Source organism: Desmodus rotundus, chromosome 1, assembly GCF_022682495.2.
Source record: "Desmodus rotundus isolate HL8 chromosome 1, HLdesRot8A.1, whole genome shotgun sequence".
NCBI classification, from domain to species: domain Eukaryota; kingdom Metazoa; phylum Chordata; class Mammalia; order Chiroptera; family Phyllostomidae; genus Desmodus; species Desmodus rotundus.
In genome coordinates, this window is record NC_071387.1 from 3,770,810 (window position 1) to 3,786,271 (window position 15,462).

Below are 15,462 nucleotides of genomic sequence, written 5' to 3' on the forward strand. Positions count from 1 at the left end.
CACTAATTCAATTCCCAGTGAGGGCACAGGCCTGGGTTGCGGGCCAGGTCCCCAGTAGGGGGCGCGCAAGAGGCAACCACACATTGATGTTTCTCTCCTCTTTCTCCTTCCCTTCCTCTCTCTCTAAAATAAATAAATAAAATCTTTTTTAAAAATTTAACAATTTCTAAGTTGATATGCATCTAATTTCACAGCCTCAAAATACATAAAGCAAAGGCAGCAGGACTCCAAGGAGAAACGGACACACCTGGGATTTGGGTGGGAAGGGTTAACACACCTCTCAGGAACCCACCAGAAGTCACTCTAATCTTACGCAGGAGTTCCAAAAAAAAGAAGTATTTCCAAACTTTGTGATGAGGCCTCCATAACCGATACCGAGACTGTAACAAAAATGAAAATTGCAGATCGGTTTTCACTCATGCACACAGAGGCGAAAACCCTAAGCTAAATATTCAGCTGAGTGTAACCATGTATAAAAAAGATAATAGGTCACGGTCCAGATGGGTTTATTCCAGGACTGAAAAGTTACTTCACATTTGCGTGTCAGTGTTAAGTCACATTAGCAGAGTGATTTTCTCGGTAGATACATAAAAGCAATAAAGTTCAATATCCATGATGCATAATTCTTTTAAAAAACTTTGCAAACTAGGAACAGAAAGGTAATTCCTTAATCTGAAAAGGGATATCTCTTTGTCTTGGAAGGCCGACTGTTGAAAGCCTTCCTTTTTTGACTTAGAAAAAGATCCTGTCGCCCCTGCCAGCACGTCTACTGGGCATTGTCCCAGGGCCCAGCGGCCCAGGAAGCAAGGACCACACACAGAAGGGGTGGGATTGGAGAGGGAGACAAAACCCCAGTATATAGAGAGAAAAGTCAACACACAGAGAGAATATTCAACAGAAGCTACAGATAAATTATCAGGGTTAAGTGAGTTTACAAAGATTGCTTGAGACAAAGTCAGTAATCAAGAATCAGTTGTTTTTCTGTTTATTAGCAAGTAACAAACAAAAATACAAAAGATCATATTTATAATAGCATCAAAAATCAAATACCCAGGACTACTAACAAAATGTGTAATATTTCTGTACAAAAACTGCCCGGTGTGGCTCAAGAGCAACGGAAATGTTCGAAAGTGCCGAATAAATAAGGAAATTCGCCGTGTGTGTGTTGGGGAGCAGACGGCACTCTGCAAAGATGTGGATTATGCCCAAGGTAATTAATTCACAGGTGTAAGGCAATCGCAGTCGAAATCCCAACCTTTACTTTGGTGAAAATCGTTAATTCTAAAGTTAATTCTAAAATTTATTATAATCACAAATGATCTTAAATGGCCAAAACTGTTGAAGACAGAGGCAGGCCTTGATTACCCAATATCAAGACTTGCCACCCAAACGCAGTAAGCGGGTGAGTGTGGTACAAGGACAGACCCTGGAATCTATTCCAGGAGGCCGGCAGATCTAAATGGGAAAGGAAGCCAATAAAGCTTCTAGGTCTAGCCCTGGCTGGTGTAGCTCAGTGGATTGACTGCAAACCAAGAGGTTGCTGGTTAGATTTCCAGTTGGGACACATGCTGGGGCTGCAGGCCAGGTCCCCAGTAGGGGGCGTGCGAGAGGCAACCACACATTGATGTTTCTCTTCCTCTTTCTCCCTCCCTTACCCTCTCTCTAAAAATAAATGGATAAAATCTTTTCTTAAAAGATAAATGTTGCTGTTTATAAGCTTATTATATATAAAAAAGCATCTAGGTCTAGAAGACAATATAAGAAAATATTTTCATCACCTAGCAGTACGGAGATTTTTCTTAAGCCACAAAAAGCGTTATCCACAAAGGAAAAGATCAACTTGAATACAGGGTGGGGCAAAAAGTAGGTTTATAGCCCTGACCAACGTGGCTCCGTTGGCTAGGCTTCGCCCCACAAAGCGGAAAGATCGCTGGTTTGATTCCCGGTCTGGGCACATGCTTGGGTTGCAGGCCAGGTCCCCAGATGGGGTGCAAACAACAGGCAACTGATTAATGTTTGTCTCCCTCTCTATCTCCCTCCCATTCCCTCTCTCTGAAAATAAATCCTTTTTTAAAAAAGCAGGTTTACAGCTCTGGCTGGTGTGGCTCAATAGACTGAGCACCAGTAGGATTCCACTCGGGGCACATGCCTGGGCTACGGGCCAGGTCCCCAGTAGGGGGCGTGCGAGAGGCAACCACACACTGATGTTTCTCTCCCTCTCTTTCTCCCTTACCCTCTCTAAAATAAAATCTTTTTTAAAAAATAAATAAAAATAGGTTTACAGTTGCAAGTACATGAAACAGAGTTTATTCCTGTATTATTATTAATTATTATTTGCCCCACCCTGTACATTCACGCTGAGAGCTTCTTTTCGTTGGATGGCACCGCTAAGAGGGAAAAGGGAGCTGTGAAGTGGAGAGTGAGGTTTGCAACACCTGCGTCTAACACAGACCTCACCCAGGATGCATGGAGAACTCCTCCGGATGGGTAAGAAAAAACAGCCCGGGGGAACAACGGGCTCCAGACCTGCACATCACGCAGGAGAGCCCGAATCGCTGAAGAGCACATCATAAAGGGCTCGATCCACGTCACGAGCCATCCGAGAGCCACAAATCAAAGCCGCTCTGAAGGAAACACCCTGCAGCTTCCAGGCCGGAGGCGGGGCTGCAACGCGGAGGCTGACAGATACCCGGGGCTGATGAGACCGCGGAGCAAGGGGAGCGCCCTCCCGGGCTGGCAAGAGGGCCCGCAGCGCCACGGCGGGAACTCTGGGCCTAACAGTGACGCGTTCCCGCTTCCTCGGGAGCGCCTTCCCGTCCACTCAGGGCAAACGCGTCTGCGCCGCACCAGCGTGGGCACTGGCGCGCATTAACGCCCCTGAAATCAGGGCGGATTCTCCAGTGGGCTTTTCCCGCCGCCTTTCCTCCCGCGCTTCAGCGCAGTCTGACTGCGCTGCCTGATCGGTGTCTGTCCGGCACGCGCACTGGCAGCCTCGGGAAGACGGCGCGTCTGCACCGCCGTGCACCCTGCAACTGCGAGGGCCGACTCAGAGGCACGCACACTCTCTCCGCTGGCTTTCGGGGGCGCAGCGCATGCGCACAGCCGTATTTTAAATCCGGCGGTGCAGGGCACAGCCCCGCCTTGGTCCCCGGCAGTCTGCCGCTGCCTGCGTCGGGCAACACGTCCGCCTAGACGCTGCTCTTTGACGCCCATGCACACAAGTACGCAGCACAGCTGTTATGGGTAGACGCCACTCGTCCACTTTCCACGGACGTTGTGGCTACACACCCGCCCGTAGCGAAAGGGCCCGTGTTCCGCGGATGTGCTCAACCTTTCTAATACTTTCCCAACCTGCTGAATGCAAGTCAACGCGTGGTCCCCAGCTGTTGCTCTCTGATTGGGTGGGACTCAAATCTGCCGGTCTTTCCCGCTATGCTGTTCCAGATTGTAGAGCGCCCTCCACCCCAGCACCCTAAAGTTATACTGATACTCCCCGAGCGGGGTGTCCACCCCACGGCCCGCGGAGGTTATGAATGAGGCCCAACACAAATGGTAAATTTACTTAAAACCTCTACTTTGCTCATCAGTTATGGTTCCTGTCTGTGGATTTAATGTGTGGCCCAAGACAACTCTTCTTCCAGTGCAGCCCAGAGATGCCCAAAGGTTGGACACCCTGCTAGTACGCTTTCTCCTATTCATAAAATATTATCCTACACTTAGCTATTGAATTCATGTGGAATTTTTTACCTGCAGTATGAGAATCATTTTTCCCATCCGGATGGCCGACTCTGCTGAGCCCCCTTGACTCAGTTAAAATACCGTTTTGATCAGGTCTTAACTTCCCACACATAGTAGGGATGTTCTCTGGATTGTCTGTCATTTTTTAAGATTTTATTTATTTTATTTTCAGAGAGAGGAAGAGATAGAAAGGGAGAGAAACATCGATGTGGGGGAGATACATCAATCAGTTGCCTCTCACACACCCCAACTGGGAGCCCAGCCCCAAACCCAGGAATGTGCCCCAACCGGGAATTGAACCAGCGACCTTTAGATTTGCAGGAGGACTGCCAGCCCACGGAGCCACACCAGCCAGGGCAGTCTGTTATTTTTCTCTGACCTATCTCTGTGGCCAAGCCATGCTGCCTTAGTTACTGTAGCTTTATGAGGTGTTAATATCTGGTGAAGACAGTCCCCCCTCATTCAGCTTTTAAAAATTAGAGAGGGGGAGAGAAAAAGGGAGGGAGAGAAACGTCAATATGTGGTTGCCTCCCACACGCCCCCTACTGGACCTGGCCTGCAACTCAGGCGTGTGCCCTGACTGGGAATCAAACTGCCCACCCTTTGATTCACAGGTGGGACACTCAACCCACGGAGCCACACCAGCCAGGGCAGAATGCTAGATATATTTATATTACATCTTGCTATCCAGATATTTTTGTTCAGCTTTTTTTATATATACAACTTTTTAAATTAAAAATCATTTTATTCACTTGGGTCCAGATAATTCTTGTTAAATTTACTCCTTGACTTTACTGTTCTTATTACTACTTTGAGTGGAACTTTCAATTTTTTTCTACTTTAACTAATTGTTCCTATTGACTATTATTTTTTAAATTATTTATTTATTCATTTCTAGAGAGAGGGTAAGGGAGAGAGAAAGAGGGAGAGAAACATCAACGTGTGGTTGCCTTTTGCACACCCCCCACTGAGAACCTGGCCTGCAACCCAGGCAGGCATGCGCCCTAGTCTGGGAATCAAACCGGCCACCCTTTGCTTTGTAGGCCGGCATTCAGTCCACTGAGCCACACCAGCCAGGGCGCTATTGACTTTTATGTATTTATTTTGTATCCAACTATGTTACTGAGTTCTCTTGTTCTAACTTAGTCATTGATCCATTGATATTATAGCTAGAAAAATCACTTTTTTGTCTCCAGATTTTCACACCACACATTTCACTTTGCTGTTTTTACAGTAGGGGCTAGAACCTTAAAACACTTGTGAATACAGCCACGAGGGGCGTAGTGGGTTGACACCGGTTATAATGGTTTCTAATGGCTTTAATAATCTCCCACATAACATGCCCTTGTGTTGGTTCCCATATGAGCTTCAGCAGCCCTGGACGCTCATTAGAAATGCAGAATCTCCGGTCCTACCTACTGCATCGGAATCTGCGTCTTCCTAAGGTGTCCCAGGTGAGGCCCTGGCCGCCTGTCGGATGATTAGAGTGCTGTCTGGATGGGCCAAGGTTGTGGGTTCGGTCCCCAGTTGGGGCACATACAGGAATCACCAGCGAATGCATGAGTAAGAACAACAAATTGATGTTTCTCTCTTTACTTTCTCTCCTTTCCCCTCTTTCTATAAAATCAATTAAAAAACAAAAACAAAAAAGGCTTTCCAGGTGTTTCCCACGTACTTTAAAGTTAAGGAACACTGGTCTAGGTGATTTCTTTCTATTCTGATTTTACTTAAGAATTTAGTAAGAATAGCTGTGGCTGTGGATTCCACCAAATACTTTTTGGCCTCTATTGAGCCCTAAACAGTTACCTCCTGCTCCTTTTCGGTAGCTGCCAGGCATTCCCGCGTTTGACGCGCTCCCGGCCCCCGCGCCTTCCGGGAAAGTGAGGCCCCGCCCCCAGCCCTGCCCCCGTCCACGTGGGGCGCGCGTTAAATCCCGGCTCCTCGCGGCCTCCCCCTCCTCTCTGGGTGCAGGTGGTTGTCAGTCTTGTTGAGTCACAGGCCCCTTTGAGAATCGGGGGGAAGCTCTGGCCCCTCCCCGGGAATATGCCCACGAACGGATTCCCTGGCTGCTCACTGGGAGGCTGCCGGCCGTCCTGAAGATGCCGGCGAGGCCCTCACTCCCTGCTCTCCCCCGGGAAGACCCAGCAGAAACCCCCACGGCCACTGCCCGAGTGCCCACCACGAGCACGGAGCAGGCTGAACGCCCACGGTGCCCTCACTGCCTCCGCCCCCAACTCAGGGGGCGGGCGGTGCCAGGGCCCCGTCTGACAAATGAGAAACCCTCCTTCCCGGGGAGACCAGAACCCCCGAAGGCAGGGCTGTTCTTGGGGCTGGGGACTGGACCAGCCAAGAGAGTTGCTGTCGGTTACAGTGCCCCTGCCGGTGAGCCCCCCCACCATTGACGCCGGCAGGAGCCGCCTGGGTGCCAAGCGCATCTCCGAGGGGCGGGTGCGGCCTGGGCCGGTCGTAGACAGACGCTGCCGACCTCTGCGGGAGCTGGGAAAGCGCCTGCGAGCTCTGCCCAGGCTGTCCCCGTGCACTGCCCAGGCATGGTGGCCTTGCTTCCTGGACGTGGGGTCAGCCAGAGAGAGCCAGATCTTGGATGCGGTGGGGTCACAGAACCGCATCCAGGCAGGAGCCGCGGGGGGTGGCAGCCACTCCCACCAGCCCCCAGGCAGGAGGGGGCCCAGCAGCTGTGCCCCGTGATCCCTGGGTCAGGCTGCCAGGGGGAGGGGGAAGCGGGGTGGCGGTGGTGGAACCCAAGGTTTGGGGTGTGTCCCCCCACCCCCCTCCCCCCCCCCCCCCCCCCCCCGCCCATGGTGCTGAAGGTACTGAGTGCTCTGGGCCCTGGACAGGTTCCATAGGTAAGGTGAGGGCAAGGGCCACGGGGCTGGCCAGCCCAGCCCCCCCAAAACCTCGGGAGGGGGCACTATAGAAATGGGGCTCCAGGGGGCCCCCAACCCACAGCTGGGCCTGGGGCCTGGGCCATCGCAGGTTAGGACACTGCCCAAGGCCACCTGTGGGGCCGAGGCCCCACCACAGGTGTTGAATGCTCCAAATCCCCCCCTGCTGCCCCCGGGGACCCTCTGTAGGTGACAGATGGCCACCAGCAGGGATCCAAGTCCACGCGAGGCTGGCCGGGCTGGGTGTCTCTGGGCATCCCGGGTCCCTGAAGAGCCACCAGCCCTCAGGGCAGGTAGAGTGCCACCAGCACATAGATGACCCAGCTGGTGGATACGAAGACCCCGAACAGCAGGCTGAACAGCACGAGGGAGCGGGCCTTGCGGGAGGCCTCCTCTGCCTGGGCCAGGTCACCCCGGCTCAGGGCCGCTCGGGTCTGCAACGAGATGGGGTGAGGGTGAGCCCCCCACAACCCGCACTGCAAGGCTGACACCCTGAGAAGCGTGGGGGCTGCCTGGGGACCATGCAGGTGGGGGCTGCTGGAAATGGGGCACCTGCCCCACACGTGGCTCCTGCAGCCCTCACAACAACCCAATGGATGGGGGTGTCTCTGCAGCCCCCACTTTGCAGGAGAGGAAACAGAGGCTCAGAAAGGTTAAGTGACTGGCCCAGGGCCACACCCCTGGGGCGGAGCCAGAATTCACAGGCAGGGGGTGGCCTCCAGAGCCCCACCCTGAGCTGTCCTGAGAGGGGCCTCTCTCCCAGTCCTGGCTGATAACTGGGGAGCTTGACCGGTGGGGGCGGTGGGGGCGGTGGGGGCAGTGGGGCCACAGCCGAGTCCACCTCGGGCGGAAGACCCCAGAGGCTCGCCTGCTCCGTCTGAGAGAACGTCCTCGAATTGACACCACTGGGCACCCAGAGCGTGGCCCTGTGAGGGGTGGTGGGGACGGGAGGAGGGAGGCAGCCATCGAGATGCTGGGTGGGTGACTGGGTGGGTGGATAAGGGGGTGGGTGAGTGGGTGAGCAGACAGGTGGGTAGAAGAAATGAGAGGGTGGGGGGTGGCAGCCTGTCCCCACCACACACGAGCCCCCCGGGAGGGGCAGTGTCTGGGGCCTTGTAGTCATTCACACCTTCAGTGAGCATCGTTTCAGCCAAACTTCCTAGCGCAGACCTTGAGAGGTAGGGGGCAGTGGCAGAAGACAGAAGGAGGTGTCCCCAAAACAGGGGCCAGGGCCCCAGGGCCACCAATCCCCCATCCCTGCCTCCTTCCCGAGAGAGAGACACCAGAGACCCAGCTGCTGCGAAAGGGGCTGTGGGCCGCTGCCCCCCACCTGGGCACAGGCGGCCGCCCCCCACCTCATGGGAGTAGACGATGGCTATGAGCCCGGTGAGCAGGCAGCAGAACAGCGTCACCAGCACGGACTCCATCATGTAGTCCTTGGGCAGCGGCCTGTGCTCGATGGTGGCGGGGCCCGGCACGGCAGCCAGGGCGCTGTTGTACTGCGGGTAGACAGGCCAGGTCAGGTCCCCTGCCCCTCCTCAGCCTGCCCGTCACCGCCCCCAGAGTCCTCTCAGTTCTGCCCTCTGCAAATCGCTCCATAGGGTCCAGTCACCTCTGCGTGTCCATGTCTGTGAGCCAAACCCTCCCACCCAGGGAGGGGCGGCCAGTGGGGGAGAGTGAGGGATGAAAGAGTAGGGGTGAGTGGGCATCAAGTGAGGGGCAAGCGGGGCACAAGTAAGTGGGAGGGAAGGGGTGGACGGGGGGTAAGGTGGGCATGGAGCGGGCATCAAGCAGGGTGACCACGGGCTGGGGGTACCCCACTCACCACAGGGAAGGGCGTGAACAGCTGCGGCGGGGTGGGTGCGGGGTAGAGGGGCGTGGCGGGTGGCGGGTACAGGGCCTGGGGCGAGGGCCCGGGCTGGTAGAGGACGGTTCCCTGTGGGAAGGGGGGGTACAGCAGGTGCACGCCCTTGGGGTCTGGCGGCGCATAGGGTGGCGGCTCGCCCACGAAGCCGATGTTGGGGATGCCGCCGGCCGCCACCTTGGGACCCTGCCTGGCATCGCCCGTGGCCTGGGCCTGGACAGGGGACACCGCCGAGGCCTCAGCCTCAGCCTGGGAGTCAGCTGAGGGGTCCTCCGGGGCTGGGGCACTGGCCCCATCCGCAGCAGCTTCCTCACGGGGCCCTTCGTCCTCGTCCAGCAGCTGCGGGCGGCGCGGGAGCTGCGGGAGCTCTGGGCCCTCGGGGTCCTCGGGGGCCACGGGGCCGGTGCCCCCTTTCGTGTCCGCTCCTGGGAAGAAACAGCAGAGGTCACAAACCCCAAGAGGACACGGCCAGGCGGGACTCCTTCCCAAGGCCCCAAAGCAGCCGTCCCGTGGAGGAAGTCACAGTGGGATCCTGGCCCTTCCCATGCCCGTGCCAGACAGAGCCTGTCCACACTGGGCCCTTGAAGACTCTCCCCCACAGGGCAGAGACAAGACAAGAAGATGGAGGCTCAGAGAGATGAGGTGCCGGCGGGCGGGCAGGCAGGCCCTGCCTTGGCTGGGAGGCTGTCCTGAGACCCGGGGCGGGGGGGGGGGGGGGGCAAGGAGAGGAGCTGAGACAATCAGACTCTGGGCTTGGGAGCTGGGGAAGGCGCTCAGGACCTGCCAGACCCTGGCTAATCGAGTGGCATCAAAGGGCCAGGGGGTCACTAAGAGCAAAGGGGACAAAACCTGAGTGGGGGCGGAGACAGCACCTGGCAGCAGGGGTTCAGAGGCCCCTGAATTAGGTAGAGAAGAACAAACGAAGCCCAAAGTCAGTAGAAGAAAGGAAATAAAGATCAGGGTGAAGAAAAATGAAATATAGACTAAAAATACAATAGAAAGGATAAATGAAATGAAGAGTTGGTTCTTTAAAAAGATAAAGAAAACTGACAAGCCTTTGGCTAGACTCACCAAGAAAAAACATGAGAAAATTCGAAGTCAGAAATGAAAGAGATGGTACAGCTGATGACACAGAAATACAAAGGATCGAAAGAGACTACTATGAAAACTATAAACCAACAAACTTGACAACCTAGCAGAAATGGGTAAATTCCTGGAAACACACATCTGCCGAGACTGAATCCAGAAGGAAAATCCGCACAGAGCGGTTCCTAATAAGGAGATGAGACCAGTAGTCAACACCTCCTGACAGAGGTCCAGGACCGGGTGGCGTCGCTGGTGAATTCTGCCAACATTCAGAGAATTAACATCAATTGTTCTCAAACTCTTCCAGAAACAGAAGAGAGGTAACGCTCGCAAACTCGTTTACAGAGCCAGCATTACCTGAGACCAGAATCAACAAGGACTCCACAAGGGAAAAAAAAAGGTTAGAGGCCAATGTCCTTGATGAACACAGGTGCGAAAATTCTTCAATGAAACATTAGCAAACAGAATCCAACAATATATTGAAAGGATCGTACACTATGATCAAGTGGGACTTATTCCCGGGATGCAAGGACGGTTTAACACCACATGTCACCAACATGCTACACCACAGTAACCCCGTGAAGGCTACACATCACACGGTTATCTCAATAGACGCAGAAGTCATGAGTAGTAACAAAGGCCTTGTTTTAAGCCACTCAGTCTCCGGTGGTTTGTTACACAGCAAAAGCCCATTGGCAACGGGTACAAGGTTTCCTTCCCATGGCAGCCGGCGCCCGGACCCTGCGCAGGGGAGTGGGGAGGAGGCCCAGGCTGCACACGGGGAGAGACAACATGGGCTGAGCCTGAACACAGGCGGAGGGCGGATGGGACGTGGCCCCACTCCTGCGTGGGGACCCGGGCGACAGCACACAGAGGCGAGGAGGGGAAGGGAGCAGTCAGGCGTGACAGGGCAGAGCAGCCCTCCCTCGCCCCTCCTCCGTGTCCAGGGGCCCCGCGCCTCCACCGGGGTTGTGGGGTGGATGAGTTGTGCACCCTGCGAAGCAGCAGGCGCTCGACCGACTGACCCCGGCCGCCTGCCCTCGAAAGCTAGGGTGTCTGGCCAGCCTGGGGAAGCCGGAAGAGGGGCGGGGAGGGCGTGAAAGCTCTCGGGCAGTAAGTCCGCACTTCCAAGTCCGAAAGGTGTGTGACTGTTGAGTTGGATCCAGAGAGCTGGGCTCTTCCGGGAGGACCAGGGTGGGGGGCCGAGGGGCCGCTGATCCACTGGGGGCGGGGGCGGGTGACCTAAATATCCCTGGGGGAGGCACCGGCCAGACCCCGCCCTGGGTTTCCAGGGCATCTCCCAACCTCACCCACCCAGCCAAGGGCTGGAGCTTTAAAACGGTCAAGGCAACCGCACGCTCCCTGCGCTTTTCTGCTTCTAAACCCCGTTCCACAGCTGCGAGAACCGGGCCCAGGCGGCGACCCGCGCCTCCGCCGGCAGGGCGGCTCCCGAGTGGGTCCCCGCGGGAGGCCCGGCCGCTGCGCCTGTTATCAAACCCAAACCGCAGCCTCCCGGGCCCCGCCAGGGCACATACCTGGGCCGATGGCGCGGAGATACGGCCGCAGAGTAAATAAATGCGCCGGCGGGGCTCTCGGGTTCTGGACACCGGGCCTCGGCGGGACATTCCGGAGGGGAGGGCGCCGGCAGGTGGGGTGGGGAAGGGCTCGAGGGTCGCGGGCGGCGGCGGCTGGAGCCAAGCCAGCCGCCTCTTCTCGCCGCCGCGTCCGCGCACGGGAGCTGGTGGCCGAAGAAATCCACGTCTCCCTCCCGCCCCGGGGTGTCCCTGGAGCGCCAGGCAGCGCTCTGCGCCGTCCGCCACCCCCAGCTCCCTGCAGCGGGGCTGCCGGGGGCAGGCGCTGGGAGGCGAGCGGGTTCTCGGTTCACCGCCCCTTCCAGCGCCTGGTTAGGGTCGGGGCCGTCGGGGTTCCCTGAACGGGCCTTTCCGCCGTCGCGCCCTCGTCTGCCCATCTCTCTAGCTCGCGCCCCTTCTCGGGGCCTCTGATTCCGTCACTGGGGTCCCTTCCCTCCTCTTGGTCCTGTTTCTGCCCCCTGGCCAGGGTGGCCATTGTCCCCGCTCTAAGGACTTCAGCGTGGCCAGAGGGGGCAGAGTGGAAAATGCACCCAAACTTCCACTGCGCGAGTCCCTGCTGCCCGCCCTGGGGGGCGAGGCGGGGCTGCAGGGGCCCGAGGCCACGCCGAAGGCCGCCCCTTCCTAACCCTCCGAGGCGCCCGCAAAGCTGGAGGGGGACACAGCCTAACCTGCCGAACTGTCCACGCCAGCCCCCGCCCCCGCCCCCCCCCACCCCGGTTCTGAGGGGCTTGTCCCAGGGCAGCGCGGCGTTGGGGCCCCGCCGAAAGACGCTCCCGCCCCTGCGCCCGCCGGCCCGCCGCGGGGACCCCGGGGCCCCGGGCCGGGGGTCGCGCAGCGCGCACCGGGCCCCCCGCGTCCTCACCTGCGTTCATGGCGCGGGCCGGCTGCGGGGCGGGCGGGGCGGCGCACCTCCTGCGCCCGGCGCCTCCCGCCGCCGTCGGGCCCGGCTCCGCTTTCGCCGCCGGCTCGGGTTTCCTGGTGCCGGCTGCGCGGCCGGTTAATAATTGACCGCCTGGGTAGCCCGAGTTTGTGTCAACAGGTGGCTCCCGCGCGCCCGGGCGCTGGGGCCCAACCTGCGTGCCGCCCACCGCGGGGGGAGGGAGGTCGCGGTCGAGGTTTTCGGCGGCGCTCGGCGGCGGTGCAGGCGCTGGGAGGAGGGCAGCCGCCCGGCAGAATGGGGAAAGGGCAGGGCGCCGCTTCCAAATGCCCACGGGGCGGGGAAGGCCTTGGGGGCCGCTGGAGGCGGCGCGGAGAGGTGCGCAGACCGGACCGCGCGAGCCGCAGAGGCCGCGGGCTCCGCAGTGAGGGAAGGAAGGGGGGGAAAGGGAGAGTCGCCCTCGGGTCGGCGCAGTAATCGTCGCCGCAGGCGAGATTCACCGGGGGAAGCTGGACGCAGCGAGTGGAAGAGGTTTGGAACGGGAACTGAATTACCTGCCCGAAGCTCCTCCTGCAAAATAGGCGGTCAGGGGCCGCATCGCTACATCTCGGAAGCACAGGGCGCACCCCCGCGTGGCCCCTGCGGCACCCCAGCCCGGAGTGCGGCACCCCCCACTCGGAAGCCGCAGCGACGCCCCGCGCGAGGGGCGTTCCCCCCAACACTGCGGCGCCTTCACTTCTCATTGCAATTCCCATTCGGCTCCTAACATCCACATTACCCCCCCTCCCAGTGTCTTCTCTGTTGTCCCGCCGTCTAATCCATGTACTTCCTCTTCAAACGGTTTTTAAAACTTTGTTCTTGAAAATCATGTTGAACTCAGCGAGCAGCTGCAAGGCCCCATAACGGCTTTTCCGACGCGTTTTCGGCCAGCCCAGAGCCCCGCTCAGGATTACGTGTTGCGTTTGGGAATCACGGCTTCACTTCGAGAGACCCACTGAATTGGGTGAGCCAAAAAGTCCCCTTGTTTTTTCCATAAAATAAGACACATTTTTCATTTTTACCAACAATTTTACTGACTTCGATATTCTGAATTATGTCGGCTCTCTCCCTGTATTGGCTTCTAGTGGGGAGAGGCCAGGGGTGCCACTGAACACCTTCCAGTGCGTGAGACAGCCCCACGGCAGAGAACTATTTGGCCAAAGCGTCAGTAGTACCAAGGAACGTGGCACATTTGATCAGTCACACACCTTCTCCACACACCGCACAGATCTCTACCTTTTTGCGTGTGCATCTCAGTTGCATTTTTACCTCTCTTGAAATCCTAACGCACAATATGCCAAAAATGTTGCACATTTTCTTCCACCTTCAATATTACAATGCACAAAAATTCACCGATTTTGGTAAGTTGTTTTAAAACACACACGCTGATATGGCAGCTGTCACAATACAATCTAACAAAATTGTTTCAAATGAAGTTAAAGACAAGCGCTACTAGAGCCACTGGACGGAAAGACCTAATGGACTTTTTGGCCGACCCAATAAAATCCTTTCCACAGTGGCGATTCACCTCCAGAGTCTCAGGTACAAGGTGGCCCATCAGCAGCACCTGTTGCCTATCAGTCCACAGGTGGCAGCTGTCCTCCCGCCTTTGGAATCTCGGTGAGTTCCTCCCAGGCAGGACCTATCTTGTGAAGCTGCCCTGCGGGTGCCACACCCTGCCTGGGATGTGAGGCAGTTTTGCATTTGTCTCCAGGGAGCCGTGGAGAAGTGACCAGCAGTGGGCCGGCCATTTTTGTTACTGTCTGGGGTTTCTGCTGGCGCGGATGGCCTGAGGCAGCGCAGGCCAAGTCCCACTTCCTTGGGGATGACTCTCTTCCTACCCAGGGCCCCTGGTTAGCGGTTTGCCCCAGGCTCGAAGAAGGACAGTCCCTTCTAGGCTCCAGCTGTGTGCAGAGGACCAGTTCCAGAACCCTGCTGCTGTGTGGGGCCTGTGGCTTCCATCCCCACGCCCCAAGGCACGACCTGGTCCCGGCCCCTTTAAGGGCAGCTCAGCTCCCACCACTGGCTGGCTAGGACGACCTCCTCCATTCAAGGGCCTATTGTTGAATAGGGTTGGATTTCCCTTTCTCGTCTCAGTACGGGGAGGTTGGGCACTTCTCTGTCTGGAGTGCGCATGTGTGTGAATGTGCGCTGCCTCCCTGACCGGAAAGTCCACCTGCAGCCGCAGACCTCGGGGGAGTCAGCCCTGAAACCACTGGCTCCTCAATTTCCCCCGCAGGAAAGTGGGGGTGATGATGGTACCCACCTCGCAGGGTTTGTTAGGACCAAGAACAAACGGAGACCAGCCGTGGTCATTCCTGGAGCAAAGCCAGCTCAGGTGTGCTGAGCTGAACCCAGCTTATTTTGCACGACTAACTCGACCTGGGTCATTTCTTGCTTATGCCTCTGGAAATTATCAGCAAAATCCATTTCCCAAAACTGACACGAGGTAGCCACTATCCAACTTCCTATCATTAGGGAAGTTTGAATATAACCTATCAGCAGGAGGAAGTCAGAGGCCCTCACTGTGTTCGCAGCTTTATAACAACGTTCCACGTTTTGGTCTGAGAGCTCCCGATTCTGAACTGTCTGTCTGGTGCGTGAGAAATAAACTTTTACTGATTACTATTCAGCGATTCGTGGGTTCCTCTCTCTGAATGTTTGACAGGCTGTGGGAGACTCTATTGCTATTCAGATTCTTAACCAAAGGGCATCGAACTCCACACTCTCTAGCCACAGCCATTTCAGACCAGAAGAGCAGACACCAGAACCCAAGACCAGGGCGCCCCGGGGGAGGGGCTGTGGGTGAGCGAGTTTTACTTGTGTCTTTTCCTGCAATGGACGTGGGCTTAGGAAAACGGCAGAAAACGCTACCTGAAACGCCAGGCACCCACCGAACTCTTTTAAAAGCTGAGTTCAAGGACAAAAAAACGTGACTGGGGCAGACTGGTGTTTCTGCGGGTGGCTGGACTGGCTAAGGGGGTGGCAGAGAAGCAGAATCCGGGGGGGGGAGTCACAGGTCACTCGAACAAGTTCTCCTCCCCTGGTTCTGAGAAACCCAAACCCCGAGAGTGGCAAGCCTCACCCCATGCCTCATTCAGCGACATCAGATGCTGGCTGTGCGCGGTGGGGAGGCGTGGCAGGACCAGCAGTGGTGGCCCTGCCCTCACGGTGCCTTTGCTGGCCAGACGAACCGGAAGCAGGCACTTGCAGCATCTACTGCCTGGTTGTAGCTGTGTTGGTGGCTCACAGACCAGGCCAGCCTGGCCCAGGTAGGGAGGGGCCGGCATGTCTGGGGGCAAGGGCTGCCGGTAACAGTCAGTCCGGTGGAGGGTAGGGTCCGGGAGGAAGGGAGTCCAGGCC

General features: G+C 57.0%; 1 protein-coding gene across 1 annotated transcript; it reads right to left on the reverse strand.

Moving 5' to 3' along the window:
- Positions 1–6,554: 6,554 nt before the first annotated feature.
- PRRT1B (proline rich transmembrane protein 1B) lies at positions 6,555–12,163 on the reverse strand. The gene is made up of 4 exons (XM_053919602.2): positions 12,046–12,163; positions 8,467–8,930; positions 7,997–8,140; positions 6,555–7,075 (listed from the first exon to the last, which is right to left on the reverse strand). Exons 1-4 carry the CDS (start codon positions 12,053–12,055, stop codon positions 6,926–6,928), a joined length of 768 nt encoding a protein of 255 aa, XP_053775577.1. The 5' UTR covers positions 12,056–12,163; the 3' UTR covers positions 6,555–6,925.
- Positions 12,164–15,462: the final 3,299 nt, after the last annotated feature.

Coding starts and splice junctions, on each gene's coding strand:
- PRRT1B (XM_053919602.2), bottom strand. Junction 8,141..8,466: donor TGTTCACGCCCTTCCCTGTG/GTGAGTGGGGTA, acceptor GTCTACCCGCAG/TACAACAGCGCCCTGGCTGC. Junction 7,076..7,996: donor CCATCGTCTACTCCCATGAG/GTGGGGGGCGGC, acceptor ATCTCGTTGCAG/ACCCGAGCGGCCCTGAGCCG.